The following is a 16,563-nucleotide window of genomic DNA, read 5'->3' as shown; positions in this document are numbered from 1 at the left end:
AGGCCAAAGTCTCGCGAGAGCTTGTCCCCGGACGAAAAGGAAGAGGCGGGTCATTTTCCTCTTCAGAATGGATCACAGCCGCGAATGTGCTCGGAAGAACAGAGCCTTAGTGGATTTAATTATTATTTGCCACAGGGGGATATTAGAGAAAGAATAATATTTACATTGGACTTTTAGCTAGTTTTATATAGTAAGTGTTCTAAATTAATCACCGTGCTTTTCTTTTTAGGTGTGTCCAAGAGTGGTTTGCACAAAGGACAGAGGTGGCCCGTGTGGATTTCTCGACAGTGTTCCCGCGCTTCATTTCTCTCTATATTTTTTCCTTTCTGAGTCCCAAAGATCTGTGTGCAGCCGCGCAAGTCAGCTGGCCCTGGAAGTTTTTGACGGAACAGGTTGACCACTTGTCATTGCCTGGTTGTAGTGCACGATTACTGCTCTCATTTGTAGTGAGACCGTTGGGGTAGCTCTCTTCCCTGAAAAGAACACTAGTCGTGTGATAGGGAGCCCTGGGGGTGTAGTGGTTATGAGTTGAGTTGTGATCCACATGGCTGGCAGTTCGAAACCACCAGCAGCCCACTGTGGGGAGAAAGATTGGGCTTTCTACTTACTCCTGTAAATAGTTACAGTCTCAGGAAGCCCACATGGGACTCACTATGAGTCAGCGTTAAGAGCCTTCAAGGGTAAGCGTTGAGCTGCTAATGGTTCTAACCCACCAGCTGCTTTGAGGGCGAAAGATGAGACTGTACCCATAAAGATTTATAGCATTGGAAACCCTAGATAGGGTTGCTCTGTGTCCATATTGAGTAGATTAATGGCAGTGAGTTTGGCTGCTTTGGGTTTTCTCTCCCCCTGAACATGCTTGCTGAGAGTACCTGAACCATAATTAACACTCTTAAGAGAGGGTGGGGGGAAAGGCATTAAGTTAAATGTAGTAATTTACATATAGGCATATATTACTCTTTCAGCTAAGAGCCCTGGTGCATGGACTTTGAATGACGAGTGGCAGTTGGAAACCACCAACCTTCCCTCGGAAAAAGACTGGGCTAATTAGAGTCTCAGAAACCCATAGGGGCAGTTCTACTCTGCCCTGTGGGGTCACTAAGAGTCGGCATGACTCGATGACAGGGAGTGTGGTTTTGGTTTTTGAGTCTTTCAGCAACAACTTCCTGCTGTGCGTCCTGGCCCAAGCAGCTTGGCTTTGGCGTCAGCACAGGCTCTGGTGGGTTTTTCTTCTCTCTGGGGTCTTGGTTACACAGTCCTTTCAGCCTTGGTAACTCTAGAATCCTTGCAGTAGTTGTTTTTGTAATAGTTTATCTAGATATTTGATTGCATATGAAAGTGTCTGTTTTTGTATGTCAAAAATTATGGTAATATCCTTCCATCCTGTCAGAAGTCATTCTCAGTGGATGAGTTGGTCAGAAAATAATCGAACAAAACAACATCATCATTGGCAGAAGCAGAAGTCTGAGAATCTAGAATGAGAACGATCAAATGCTACAGCTATGTATAGGAGCTGGAAATCAGAAAGGCATTTTAGAGACACACACACACACACACACACACACACACACACACACACGCACACACAGGGAGCTTTAAAAAAAGTTCATGGAAAAATAGAATGAAAAGGTTATAGAATTTTTCCATGAACTTTTTGCAGCCCCTTCGTGTGTGTATGTGTTTGTGTGTGTTCCTTAAGAATATTTTCCCTATGGAGTAGTGTATGCTTATTTCTCAGGGTCGAGTTTAAATGACAAGTCACCTGCAGCAGATACTTCAATGTAATAAAATAAAAAAAATTACCTGAATACATTATTAGTAGGAAAACAAACAAACAAACAAACAAACAAACCTTGAGTTGATTAGAACTCATAGTAACCCTACAGGGCAGAGTAGAATTGCCCCCTAGAGTTTTTGAGACTGTCAATCTTCATGGGAGCAGACACCTTCATCTTTTCCTGTGGATCACCAGCTGGTGGGTCCAGACTGCCAACCTTGCAGTTAGCAGTCCAAAGCGTAACCCACACTACCACCAACGCCCCCAAACCCCAAACTCACTGTCTTAGAGTTACAGCAACCCTATCAGACAAAGGAGAACTACCCCTGTGGATTTCTGGGACTATATATCTTTCCAGGAGCAAAAGGCTCCTCTATCTCCCATGGAATGACTGGGGGTTTGAACTGCTGACCTTGTGGTTGGAAGCTCAGTGTTGATTCCTCTACACCATCAAACTAAAAAAACCCAACTCACCGCCATCAAGTCACTCCAGACTCATGACAACCCTATACCCTGTACCACCAAACCCAAGCTCACTGCCATCGAGTTGATGTCGACTTTGTAGGGCCTTATAGGCAGGGTAGAACTGGCCCTGTGAGTTTCTGAGACTGTAACTATTTATTGGGTAGAAAGCCCAGTTTTTCTCCCAAGGATGTCTGATGGTTTTGAACTGGGGACCTTGCAGCTCACAGCCCAACTTGTAACCACTATGCCACCAGGGCTCCTTCATTAGCAGAACACTGTCTTTTTAAAAGATTTGTCAACTTTCTCTCTCTCTGTCCCCACCTGAAGGATTGCTTATGGAGGCCCAAATGTGTTCAGTTTGGATGGTTTCTGCCCTACACGCCGACAGGCAATGAGTATGGTGCTTGGAAGCACCATTACCTGGCCTGTGTGTCCCACTTAGACTGGCTGACGCCGCGGGAAGCGGCTGCTGTCTATGGAACCCTGAATGAACCCACAGCAGGAGATGAGGAAGTACGGGAGAGACAAAGAGAACGGTGTCTAAGACAAATCATCTGGGAGAAAATCACACTACGCAAGAGTGAGTGGTATTTTAAAATTTTGCATCGTCTCTATTGTAGAAGCAAATGGATTTCCACACAAATTCCCTTAGAGGAGGAAGTGGGGGAACTGTTTAAAGTATGTTCAGGACAAGCTCTCACACTGCCCCCCTCCCAACCCCCACCTGCCACTCGCCCGTGCAAGTGATTTGTGAATAAAACCAAAAAGGTTTCAGATGAACTATAGAATGCCAAAGGTCAGGGCCTCCATGGTCACCCCAGTTCCTCTCGGGTGCCTAAGACCTAAAACCAACGAGGAGAGAGAAGAAAGAATACTACCCCGCCCCCGACCAAACCCACTGCCTTTGAATCAGTTCTGACTCTTAGCGAGCGCGCAGCACAGAGGACTCCCAAGGGTTTCTGAGGCAGACTGCCCCATCGTTCTCCCACAAAGACCCGGGAGCAGGTTCAGTACAGAAGGGGGAGCGGTGGAAAGGAGAGTCGCACCACGTGTCAAAGTACCCAGTGAAACCAGTGGGCGTTCTTCCCTTCCTTTGTTTCACCAACTCACCCTCTGGTGAGGGTGGAACAAGTAGGACCTTCCTTGTAGCCACGCAGCAAGGCAGAAAGGGATGGGAAGCCTGCACACGGCTGCACCAGTCTCTGCGAGGAAAGCTTTGCTCATTCTTTGAGCTTTGTGACTTGACCCCCAAAGGCTGGTCCCTTGCAAGCCCAGTGCCGAGAGGATGAGCAATCCCCACAGACCCTGTGACACGGGTTATAATTACTGACACTTGGAATACATCCCTGGCCCGCTGTGAGTGATGCCTTTATCCATGTTGCCTCGGCCGGAGGAAGCCTGAAGGAAACAGCCGTGTCTGTCACTGTTTGTTTTTCAGAGGAGTTATTCAAAGCCCGGCCCCCTTGGGTGAGTGGAACAGGCTGCTCTAGATTGTTACGATCCAGATGCCAACCACGTCTCTCCCAGACTGTGAGGGATCGAGTGGGACTACACGAAGCTTTGGAGAAACAGCTTGTTTTGGCATCCTTAGAAGCCTTGCCCAAGCGGTAAGCAACCCCCCAGCTCCTGAAGGCTCCAAACCATCCCACGATATCAAGAGCCCCTTGGCCCATAATCCAGCGACTACACAGCCATCTAGGAGGATGGTATGACTCGTAGCCTATGGAACATCTATAGGACTGCTGAAGGTCTTCACCATGCTGTCTAAAGAGGGAAACAGAGAACCACACGCAGGACTTATGTTTTAAATATTCCCCGCCTGCAGGGAGGCTTTCTGGTGGGTGTAGTGCATTTTCTGTGGAAAGCTTTTAAGGAAAGATCAGGTTTTTCTACAACATATTTTTCATGGGACGCTGTTGTTCTTGTTAGGCATCCTGGAGTCAGTTCTGACTCACAGTCACCCTGTGGATGGCGGAATGAAACACCCCGGGTCCTGTGCCATCCTGACAACTGTTATCTTTGAGCCCGTTGTTGGAGCTGCTTATCAACCCATTGTATCAAATAAGACAACTCACGGCCATGGAGTTGACCCCACTCAAAGCTATGCTGTAGGAAAGGGCTGAATTGTCCCTTTGGGTTTCCAAGACTCACTCTTTAGGGTAATAGGAGAGCTCATCTTTTCCACCAGAAGAGCTGCTGGTGGTTTCAAACTGCCGACCTCATGGTTACCAGCCACATGCCTAATCCACTACATAACCAGGACTCCTGACAGGGAGGTGGGGAGAAGGGAGATGTTGCTCTAAATGCCCCACTGCGCAGATGGCTAGGGTTATTCAAAATGTCTTGAATGCTCTTATCTCTCCCCTTCAAATTTTATGGATTATATTGCTGTGTTGAGGGTCTTCAAAAATTTTGGGGAAAATTTTCATTACCCTTTCATTCCGTTTTCCCACGCACTGTTGGAAGCCCCCTTTTGGCAGACCAGAGAGCAATGGTTCCTCCATGGACAGTCTAGTCCCCTGGGTCATATCCGGGAAGTGCAGCCATTCTCATGCTGTTTTTTGAGCTGCCCTCCATCATGAACATAAATTCACTGCCCTCTAAGAAGCCTGGCTAATCACCTGATTGGCTGTTGTCCATTTTATCCTATATAGACAGTTCCTAAAAGAGTATAAGGCTCAGGGCAGCTTTTTTTCTCTCTCTTTTTAAACTACTTAAGCTCTTGTTTGGTTTTAATATTTCAGAGAATAATTTGGCTTAAGACTTCAAGATGAGATCAGGACCCTCATTTCAGGCCAGGGCTCACACACCTTTCATGGCTCCTGAAAGGGTGAAGTTGAGCAACAGGTCTGGAGGCCCTGGCTGACCTCTGGCTACACAAGGGATGGGGAGAATCAGTCTCTACAGTCGCCGCAGACTGATTGCCACAAGGCAGAGGACAGACATGCCTCCAGCCTCCTTGTTTCTGTGCCCTACACTGACACTACCGTGCCTTCCATAACAGTCTGCCTTTCTGCTTGGATTCAATAATCTGTTGCCATGACCACATAGAACTCACAGACAGTATCCACGATTTATGGTGGTTGATGAGGAAAGTTAATAGGTTACCCAAAACCTGGATCAGAAACCATTCAGGTCTTTGGCCCACAGTCACATGTTTCTTCAGTCAGCAGTCGTCTTTTTCAGGCCCTCAGCCTCTCAGCTGCATGGTCCCTTGTCTTGTCTCCACGGGCCAGGCAGCCAGCCCACTACCCTGCCTCACAGTCCCATCGTCTTAGCACGACTCATCTGTTCTGCCTCCTGGTCTCCTGGCTTTGGCCTCTGCTCTGTCCCAGGATGTCTGTGCCTCAGTCCTTAGTGCCCCTGGTCTCAGCTTCTGTTACTTTAGACAGAGATTGGGAACAAGCTGCACTGGTGGCTTTTCTTCCTTGCTGGTCCTGAGAGTCTCTGTGTTCCTGCGATGGAGGTAGCACTCTTATATCCAGGGGAATAGCAACAAAATGGACCAGTGCCCTCTATGAGTGCTTCACATGCCTATTGTGTTATCTCATCCAACCATTGGGTGAGAGTTACAGAGACATGCATAGAAGGGCCCTGTTAATAAGTTTCACTGCACTCCAGAAGCCCATAGGGATGTAAAATTCGGTTGTTTTTTCTCCCTTTCTGGACAGAATTCTCCAGTGGGATCATGGATCTAAATGTTCAGGAATGATAGCCACTTCTTCTGGTCTTGTGGCAAAGGAGGCAGGTGTTCATGGAATCTATCAGCTAACCTTCCCTCTCTTCTTCCTATGCCTGACTCTCCTTTTTCATTTCTGCTTCAGGCAAATATAGACGACTGCTGAGCCATGGATGACTGGGTGCAAGCTCGGGAGACCTTAGGCACTCTGTCAAATTATGAGATAAAACTAAAGTGATAAACATATTATTAGGTCAATGACCTGGAATGTCCCATAACCTATAACCTGTATTTCCAAACTAAAGAAACAGTCCTATGAGGTGTTTGGTTACACATAAGCAACTTTAGCAGCTAAATGTTTGTTTGTTTTTAACTTTAAAAAATGATTCATAAAAAGTTTGTGGCTTTTAATGTTTTTCCTCATAGAATGTGATTGTTGAAGAAAATGCACCGAAAGTTGCTTTTCAAAAGTACAACGCTTTGTTGAAACTTAATAAATGGCCATTTTTTTCTTGGCTGTTCAGAAAAAAAAAAGATTCATGCATTCACATAATATCTGTCCTTTCGTGATTGACGCATTTCACTCAGCATGTCCTCACGCTCCACCCATAATGTAGGCATGCATGAAGACTTCATTTTGCCAACTGGCCGAGGAGGGTTCTGCTGTATGTATGTACCACACTTTGCTCATACATTCAGCTCTCGATGGGCATTTAGGGTTTCACCTTTTGGCTGCTGTGAATCATGCTGCAATGAACTCTGTTTGAGTCTCTGCTTTTAAACCCTTTGAAAATATACCAGGAGGGAAATTGCTGGTCTCTAGGTAGTTCCATTTTGAAATTTCTGAGAAAGAGCCACTCTGTTTTCCATCATCTCTCCCACTGCCATTGACTCAATGCTAACTCATGGCGACCTGGTGTGGGTTTCCAAGACGGTAACTGTTTACGGGAGTAGAGAGCCCACCTTTTGTCCTATGGAACTGCTGGTGGTTTTGAACTGCCAACCGTGCAGATCGTACCCCAATGTGAAACCATTACACCACCAGGCTTCCTATATTTTCCGTAATGGCTGTACCATTTTTATTCCCACTGGCCATGGGTACCGGTTCCAATTTCCCTATATCCTCTCTACCATTTGCTATTTTTACTTTTTAGTCTTCACCATCCTTGTGAGAGTGACAGGTGGCTCTCCTCCCACATTTCATTGTGATTTTGATTTGCATCTCCGATGGATGATGATGATGAGCATTGGCTAGTTGAATGTCCCCTTTGATGAAATGTCCATTCAGGACCTTTGTCTGTTTTGTGATTGAGTTGTCTTTTTGTGCTTTCCAAAGTTATTAGCTTTCTATCTGACAAATCGTTTCTGAAGGTATTTTCCCAGGAGGTAGATTGTCTTTTCACTTTTTAAGAAAATAAAGCCTTTGGCAAACCAAAAGCTAATTTCCATAAGGCCTCATTTATTTATTTTGACTTTGGGTGTTAGTGAGTTCCCTACTGTATTCAATAGTCCATTGTGGAGAGCTAGGCTTGGTAACAGTGCCCCTACATTTCCCCACTAAGAACTGCATGGGCTTAGTTTGCACATTGCAGTCCATTTTGACTCTGACTTCCTGCATGTGGAAATTCTCTTCTCTCAACATTACTTATTGAGGAAACACTTCTTTTACCATCAAATGATTTAAGCTGCTGCTTTTTAAAATGCCATCTTGAAGCCCTAAGTATGTCACTACATGCATCTTGAGTGTTCCAGAAAAGCTAAGGAGGTCCCAGGACATCACTGCACCCCTTGATGTGGAAGAAGAGAGGCCCGGAGGACAGGGTGGCCCTGCTCTGCCTATGTGTCCCATTGCTACTGTCCCCTTGACAGACTGAAGCCAGGTGTGCTGTCTGGACTAACTGATGCAGATCATATGGTAATGCTTAAAGAACATTAAGAGGAAATGAAATTTTCATTTGCTTTTCTTTTTTCCCCTTATAGAAGTAACGTTTCTGGAAGCAACTCTTACCCTTTGTTGTCAAAGAAAAACGGGCGTGGAGTGTATAAAAGTTACGACTGCCCTTCAAATGCTTCCCAGTTACATTGCATATTAATATCATCTCGGATTCCAGCATATGAGGTACGAAGGATGGCACCAGGCCAGTGCCTTTCTGAATCAGTGTGCTCCATCTGGCCTGGAGGGCGTGGGGCAGGCTTCCCGGCTCAATATACGTAAACACGATTCATTCCCTAAGAGCAAAGTGGTCTCACCTCTGTGGAAAGGTATAGACCCCAAGCAATTTCAAAATTGGAAGCAAAAAGGTATCCAGAAATCAATATTTTGAAAAAATCATACAACTCATCACAATCCATCCATCCATCCACCCATTGTGTCAAGCACATTTGTACATTTGTTGCCATCATCATTTTAAAAATAATTTTCTTTCTACTTGAGCTCTTGGTATCAACTTCTCATTTTTTCTCTCCCTCCCTCATGAACTCTTGATAATTTATAAATTATTATTATTTGTTCATGTCTTACACTGACTGATGTCTCCCTTCACCCACTTTTCTGTTGTCCATCTCCCTGGGAGGGGGCTCTAGGGAGATCATTGTGATTGGTTCTCCCTATCTCCCCCCCACCTTCCCCTTACCCTCCTGGTATGGCTGCTCTCAATATTGGTCCTGAGGGGTTTATCTATCCTGGATTCCCTGTGTTTCCAGCTCTGATCTGTACCTGTGTCCATGCTCTGGTCTAGCCAGATTTATAAGGTAGAATTAGGATCATGATAGAACTGGAGGAAAGTTGTAGATTTCATCGGTACTATACTGCAACATGACTGGCCTGTCTCCTCTTTGCAACCCTACTGTAAGGGGATGTCAAATTGCCTACAGATAGGCTTTGGGTCTCCACTCCACACTCCCTCTCATTCACAATGATAGGATTTTTTTATTCTGGGTCTTTGATGCCTGATACCTGATCCTATCGACACCTCATGATCACACAGGCGTGTGCTTCTTCCATGTAGGCTTTGTTGCTTCTGAGCTAGATGGCCGCTTGTTTATCTTTAAGCCTTTTAGACCCCAGACACAATATGTTTTGATAGCTGGGCACCATCAGCAGAAATCAGTATTTTTAAAAAGCTGTAAACGCCAAAATGCCGGTGGAGGCAGACTCACACGGGACCAAGGTCTGTGGGAGCTTGTGCAGGGCGTCGACAGCTCCCAGGGTTGGCAGCCCACGTGGGGCCGGCCCTGGAGGCAGACACTGAATCCAAGCAAGCAGGGAAGACGAAAGCCTGAGAGAGAGAGAGAGAGAGAGAGAGAGAGAGAGAGAGAGAGAGCGAGAGCGCTGCCCAGTGTCTCTCAGTACCAGAGGCATCACCAAGCTGTGACCTGACTGGTAGGTTGGACGGCACCCCTACGCTATCACCCTGTTACCAGTTGAGCTAAGATCTAACCACCACCCAGGGGCTTGCCATGCAGTGACGTTCTATGCCATTGAACTGCGACCTCCAGAAAGTAATGCCACAAGTTGAAAAACAAACCAGCCACTTCAAAGGCTTTACAGGCTGTCTGTCGCTGTGAACAACCTTTGCCACAAGGAAAGTTTATTGTGCTGTTAAATTTGAAGAACAGTTGTCTTCATATTTATTGCAATGGGAAACAGTTATCAATCAATATTGTAAAAACACCACTATTCAAAAAGAGAAAAATTTCCAATCCACTTAAGCAGCCCGTTTGCAAAATTGCACAATCTTAATTTTATTGTTTTTATTTGTATATGTGTCTGTGCAAGAGTGTGTGCAAGGAAAAACCATGGGGAGAAAGTCAGCTAGAGGGGTCATATTATTTCTCTCTGAGTGATGGAGCTACATGTGGCTGCTTTTCTCTATATATAATTAAGAAAGAGATAATGTTAAAAATAAGCCAATGGAGAAAGAAGCTTATCATCCTGTTTCTATAAGTTCTGAAAATAGCAAGGCATTCTTTACAAATCACAGCATATACCGTACCCACTATATTTCTTTCATTAATAACTATCCTAAAAAGGCGGGCTTGGCTTTCTATAGCTTTGGTTCTCTTTTCCAGATGGTTGTGGATAGTGTGAAGGCCGAGGTCATCTCTGAGGTCTATGAACACTGTGGCTTGACCTTGGAAAGCCTGCTCTCGCTCTTGGAGAAAGCACTGGGCGGGCAGAAGGCACAGAGCCTGGGGATATTTAGTGATGGAGATAGCAGAGAAATCAACTTACTGCAAGGTAAGGGGGCTGGTAAGGACCAATCAAGTATCTTTGCCCTTATATAGTTTTTTTCAGAGGTAAGTTCTCATTTGCTATGGAGCACTGATGTTGGCTTCACCAAAGGATTAACAACAACAAACCCCAAGATCTATAAATCAGGGAGCAAGGGTGACATCTGTGGTACTCCCACTTAGTTTTTACCACAAAGAAAACACTTGGCTGATGGCATTACGCTCTTATGCAGCGTCCTTGCAAAATTGCAGTGCAAAATTGAATGCAAAATTCCAAATCTTATTTTTCCAGGATGATGACGAATGATTAGAACTAGCTATGCAAGTCTTCCTCATAATATAACCTGTTTTCTTCTTTATCACCTAGGATAGAATGTTCTTAACCTTATTAACACGAACTCTTCCGTCCCTTCCATTCCATCTACCAGGGAGCCTTGGTAACTGTGGGTACAAATTGGGTTGCAATCCACAGGCTGGCAGTTTGAAACCACCAACCACCCTTGAGAGACAGACGGGCCTTTCTATTCCCATCAACAGTTATAGTCTCAGAAGCACAAAGGCGCAATTCTACCCGGCCCTATAGACCCATTTTGAATCGGCATCGACTCACTGGCAGTGAGTGACTTCCAGCCCTGTAGGAGGAGGATTAAGATGGATGTTCATCTAGCTGGCAGGGAATGCACAAAATGGCAGAGTGGGTCCCCAAGTTGTCTGTCATCTTGCTGAGTTTTATCATTAGCAAAAACAAGCTGCTTTATGTTAGTTTTAATTTAACCTTGGCATTCAAACCTTCTAGATGGGAGTGGCTTTGATTAGATTGGTTTCCTTTTTCAGTTCACTCCGTGTCTAGAGCAAGCTGTGGTCTACATTTCACCACCTGTCTTTCTCCCCTAGGTAAAGCACAAATACATTTTCTTTGGGAGTGAATGTACACTTGCCTTGTAACTCATATCTGGCTGGCGCAGATGGCTTGCCTTTGCCTACTAACCTAAAGGTTGGCAGGTTGAGCCCACCCAGTAGCCCTGCAACAGGAAGACCTAGCAACCTGCTTCTGTGAAGATTCTAATTCTTAGTGACCCTGCAGGGCCAAGTAGAACTGCCCCACAGGTTTCCAAGACTGAATCTTAGAGTCACATTGCCTCCTCTTTCTCCTGAGGAGCAGCTGGCGGGTCCCAACTTCTGGCCGTTTGATTATGCTTAACCCAGTGTGTTACCAGGGCTCGTGCTGGACAGATCAGCATCCAGGAAACCTGATGAAGCAGTTCTACTTTGTAACACGCGGCCTGGCCGTGAAGTGGAACCTACGCAGTGGCAGTGGGCTTGGTTCTCTGGTTTGGGTTTCACTCTCCTCTAGATGGTGGCATAGTGGTTATGAACTGGGCTGCGATCTCTAAGGTTCGAAACCACCAGCTGCTCTGAGTGACAGTCTCAGACCCTCACAGAGCTAGCTCTACCCTGCCCTACAGGGTTGCTATCAGTTGGCATCGACCCGATGGTCAGAGTAAACCAGCCTCTAACAACCGCAGGATCTGTAGGTGCAAGTGTATGGCGATAATATGTACGATGTAAAGGTTATATGTAAATAATATGTAAAGGTTATAGCGAAGTCATAGAGAATAGGAAAGATAGGAGAAAGTAAAATGAAGGAGTCAGACACATTTCATGGTCGCAGCCCACCTCAGCCCCTCTTGGTGGTCCATGTGGAGGTAGGAGAAGAGAAAGGGAGTCTTTACTGTCTCGGGGCATTTATAGGTACCCATAGACATGCATATTCAGGAGCTACATACATCACCAGGAGGGTGGTAATCACAGTAAACTCCCTGAGCTCACAGGTGAGGAAACCTGATGCCTGCATTGGGGGAAGGCATGGGTGGGATGTGTGCGGCGGGGGTGGGGGGAGGAGATAATCAAGGAATGCCTGTGTGGTAGTTACATAATCTGGTGTCAATATGAGCATTGGGAAGGGCTGGAGTCTAGTCTGTCAATCATTCTATAGGCAATGAGGCCTCTCTCCTGAGAATTCTGGGAACTCCTGTATTTCCTCTTTGGGGGTGGAAGATACTTCTCTCTCTTGACCCTCGGAGACTCTCTACTGAGGAGGCTGACGCCATGCGAGACATCCCTATGGATCTACCCTGATGCAGCCCTGGGTGCTGGAGAAGCCACGTGAAGACCCCTGCCAGCGCTGAGATGCTTACACCACCACTGGATCCAAAGACTTTCTACCCACTGGCCTGTGATCACCCTGCACTCGGCATCATTGCATGTGTTTCTTGAGTCTGAAGAGACTTAGGGGCTTGGACTGGACTATGTTGGGATGCTTTCTTAATGTACAATTACCCTTTATATAAAATTCTCTCTTATACACATAGGAGAGGCTCTATGAATTTGTTTCTCTAGTCTACCCAGACTAACACAGTCTGCTTCGATAGTGAGAATCACCCATGTGTTCACTTTCCGGCAGCTTAACTGTTAGGGGGGAATCTGTGGGAATAATATTTTAGGCAGGATAATGTATTTGGACTTTATCGCTAACTTACCAAAGTGGTGGCTTTCCTACTGTGCAATACTAGCTTTCCAGATTCCCTCCGTTATAAGCTCGGGAATAAAATCCTGTCCTAGTTCCCTACTTGTCAGTTTCCCACACTCGATAGCAATGAGTTTGGTTTCCAGTGTTGTCCCCTTCCACCCTCCCCACTCTCCTGGCCTTTGTTTGTGTGTGTGTGTGAGGTTGTGTGTGTGTGTGAAGTTATTTATGTGTATGAGGTTGTTTGTGTGTGTGTGAGGTTGTTTATGTGTGTGAGGTTGTTTGTGTGTGTGTGAGGTTGTTTGTGTGTGTGTGTGTGGTTGTTTGTGTGTGTGAGGTTGTTTGTGTGTGTGAGGTTGTTTGTGTGTGAGGTTATGTGTGTGAGGTTGTCTGTGTATGTGAGGTTGTGTGTGTGTGAGGTTGTTTGTGTGTGTGTGTGTGAGTGAGGTTGTTTATGTGTGAGGTTGTGTGTGTGAGGTTGTTTATGTGTGTGTGGTTGTTTGTGTGTGTGTGAGGTTGTGTGTGTGTGAGGTTGTTTGTGTGAGGTTGTTTATGTGTGTGTGAGGTTGTGTGTGTGAGGTTGTGTGTGAGGTTGTTTGTGTGTGTGTGAGGTTGTTTATGTGTGAGGTTTGTGTGTGTGTTAGGTTGTTTGTGTGTGTGTGAGGTTGTGTGTGTGTGAGGCTGTTTGTGTGTGTGAGGTTGTGTGTGTGTGAGGTTGTTTGTGTGTGTGTGAGGTTGTTCTGAAGAAATGTTTCCTCTCCTCTACTCCTGGCTGGGAACTAGGAGCATGCCTGTCTACCAAGGCACCACTGGTGGGCATTTGAAGCCTCATGACTTTGCGACACTAATGATCATGGTTGGGTGATCTCTTCTGATTCATTTCTGTTTCTTGGATTTAGTACGCAGAGAAGAGTGGCAAATTCTTATTTCCTGAAGCATGTCCCCTGGAAACAACTTTCTCGCGCATGAAAGAAAAGTGTCCAAGGAGGCTGCGTGAAATCTCTTAGCTTCCTTGCCAGTAGCCCCAGAACGTGAACCATGTGACTCTTGTTCCCTCTGGAGACACAGTGACCTGGATGTAATCGTTCAACTCCTCTAGAGGGTGAAGGAGCTCCGGGCCACTGTGGTGTCCAGCACTGAAGAGGAGATGCCTTGTGGGTCTTGATTCCTCAGTTTGAAGCAGCTGTTGACTTCCTGAATTCATGGCTGGATTTTTCCTAACCATCAAGAGTTTCTCTTCAAGATAATGTTACAAACTAATATATATCTTTTTTTTCAGGGTATAAAATTGGGATCAGAAATTTATTGCAGCCTGAAGTGAGAGACTTCTGGGAGAAATTGGGAAGCTATGTGGCTACCGAAGAAGAAGGGGGTCATGTGGACCTCTTTGTACCACTTGCAGCATCAGGTTAGTTTTGAATGAACCACAGGAACAGAGGGGTCCTGCCTGTCTTCTGACGACATGGTGTGCATCTGCGGGATGCCGTCAAAGAGGAAAACCAGTCACATTGATCCTTCTTTCTCTCTCTTTTTATATCTCACAGACCCAGGGATTGGAGGGAAGAGGAGGGTGAGTGGTAGGCTAAACTGTCCCTTCAGAAACAGTAATGGTCATGGTCAACAGCATTAGTCTGGCAAATGTAGTCAACTCAGTGATTCCGAGACAGGGGACAGGTTCTCATGGGAACTAGAATTAAACAGTCTGAGAAAATATCCCTGGCCACTGTGATGATGGTAGTGATGTTGACTTTGAATTAACCTGGACTTTGGTTTGAGGCTCTGGACTTGAATCCCTCTTATGCCACTTTTTAGTTTTATGACCTTCCACCAGTTTGTAGATCTCCATGGTCTCTAAAAGTTAGGATCCTGGTGCCATACCTTGATCCTACAGGACTTGTATGTATCCAAAGAGCATTAGCATGTAGGCACTAAAAAAATAACCTACATATTTGGATATTTAAATATTTTAAAAAGTGAGTTTGTTAGAGGTCACGGGTTGCTGATGGAACATAAGGGTCTTCCAGTCTAGAGTCATACTCTGTGATGCAAAGCTGGTTTCAAACTCTTGAAGGAAAAATCTCAGAAGCCTTTGATCCCATGGCTCACTCATCACTTAAAGCTGTGCATTCCTGGGCTTTGTCTTTTAGCCAAGCAGAGGAGAGGGAGGATGATATTAAATTTTCTCCGAACTATTTTATATTACTCCTTCCTTAGGGGACCGTTCTATTGTTCTTTCTATCCTCTTATTTCATAGCACTGCAGGCAGGACCCTACCAGGCCTTCACCATCAGAAAGGAAAAGGCAAAAAGATTAAAAGGGGCTTAAAACAAAGTGAAATTCAAAGTACTTGGTAAAATCCTTTGGTTAAACCTTAGCAAAGTTATCAAAAATTCATGATATCAACTATGTGCAAATGTACAACTACAAGTGTAGGAGGAAGTATACCAGAATATCAACAGCAGGCATCTTTAGGTACCGTTTTCAAGTATTCTCCTTGTGAAATCAATGTAAAAGAATAGGTTGCACAGTATAGGCAGTGTGGTTCCCTGTGTGTGTGTGTGGTGGGGGTGGGGGGGCTGCCAAGTGTGGGGACATATGTATACAAATGAGCCTAGGAGGGTTTATACCAAGGTGTTAACAGTAGTTGAAGAAAATTATTAGTGGGTTTCCTTACTTATTGTATGCTACTTCATTTCTTCTGCTGCGTTTCTGTTCTCTATGAGTTCAGCAGGTTTCTACTGCTGTGCTACCCTCTCTGTTTTTTAATGATGCCGTATTACCTTTACATGGAGAGCCATGCAGATTTTTAAACCAGAGTAGAAGAAAAAGACAGGTTACAAGAAAGTGCAGTAATGAAAGGCAGAAGAGGTAAAGAACGATGGAGTTAATGACATGAGAGTTCCGATGGAATGTAGTGCCCTCACACCATAGGTTCCTGACCATCACTGGGGCCATAAAGCCATCCCTAAGCTTCTCAAATGCAGTCTCTACCTGGATGGACCATCCAAGATGTTGGCTTCTAAGTTCAAAATCACATAGTCCACCCCCTCAGGCACTGCTCCTGTGGTTTTACTCTTGAACTTTATTCCCTCTGAAGTCTCAATAGTAAGCTTGGTCTCTCTGAGAACCACTTCCAGACCATTCAGTTAATCTGCTCAGACATTCCTGCTCTCACACTCCTTTGCCTGAGGATGTTCAATCCGCTTGCTCATCGAACTTGTGCACTCTGTCGCTGGTTGGGCACCATGCTGGGAACGAGAGCAGAGAGCAGAGAGACTGGACTTGGGTTGACCTGGCTGATGCCTCCCCAGTCAACTTGCCCTGAGCAGGCTTCACTTCTATGTTGTCAGAGTAAATGACATAATATGGCCTTTGGTTGTTTATTCAGTTCTAAACTGGTGTTCTGTGACTTGAAACTTAAAGTATCTTAAATGTCATAGTTATCTAAAAAGCTTTATAAACAAGAGCCATAAACACTTCTTGAGCAGTGATAGAGATTTGACTGGGTGGTGCAAAGGGTGTGGATTTGGCTACTAACCTCGAGGGATGCTGTGTTAATCCACATGTTGGCACCTCCAAAGAAAGGCCTGGTGATCTGTTTCTGAAACATCAGCTGTTGAAAACCCCATGGAGCCCTATTCTCTCCGACGCTCAGAGAAGGGACCACCAAGAGTTGGAAATTGCTTGACACCAATTTAAAATATATGCTATTTTACAAATGAGAAAGCGGAGTCCTAAAGAAGCCCTACACTCAGTTACTGAGTTAAAGTAAAGTTACTGAGAATGTTAGACAGGGTTCTCTAGAAATATGAACCAGGACATTTATGAGTAGATAGATAGAGCATGAAGGAATAGAACCGCTAGTTAGTCCACATAGCAGTA

General features: G+C 45.3%; 1 protein-coding gene and 1 pseudogene across 1 annotated transcript in view; one reads left to right on the top strand and one right to left on the bottom strand.

The window, feature by feature from the left end:
- The window catches only part of LOC115871009, a 663-nt pseudogene extending 609 nt beyond the window's left edge, over positions 1–54 (bottom strand).
- ECT2L (epithelial cell transforming 2 like) overlaps positions 1–16,563 on the top strand; it is a 79,329-nt gene that overhangs the window by 19,913 nt on the left and 42,853 nt on the right. The window contains exons 3-8 of the mRNA XM_045294591.1: positions 230–392; positions 2,570–2,822; positions 3,681–3,849; positions 7,902–8,040; positions 9,993–10,161; positions 13,961–14,089. Of these exons, the coding sequence (XP_045150526.1) occupies positions 230–392; positions 2,570–2,822; positions 3,681–3,849; positions 7,902–8,040; positions 9,993–10,161; positions 13,961–14,089 (1,022 nt within the window). The remainder of the gene's footprint in view (positions 1–229; positions 393–2,569; positions 2,823–3,680; positions 3,850–7,901; positions 8,041–9,992; positions 10,162–13,960; positions 14,090–16,563) is intronic.

This window comes from Echinops telfairi, unplaced genomic scaffold, assembly GCF_000313985.2.
Source record: "Echinops telfairi isolate 266 unplaced genomic scaffold, ASM31398v2 ScPeMD7_3533;HRSCAF=4204_0, whole genome shotgun sequence".
NCBI classification, from domain to species: domain Eukaryota; kingdom Metazoa; phylum Chordata; class Mammalia; order Afrosoricida; family Tenrecidae; genus Echinops; species Echinops telfairi.
Note: the sequence above shows the minus strand (reverse complement) of the source record. Positions and strands in the feature narration are given on the sequence as shown.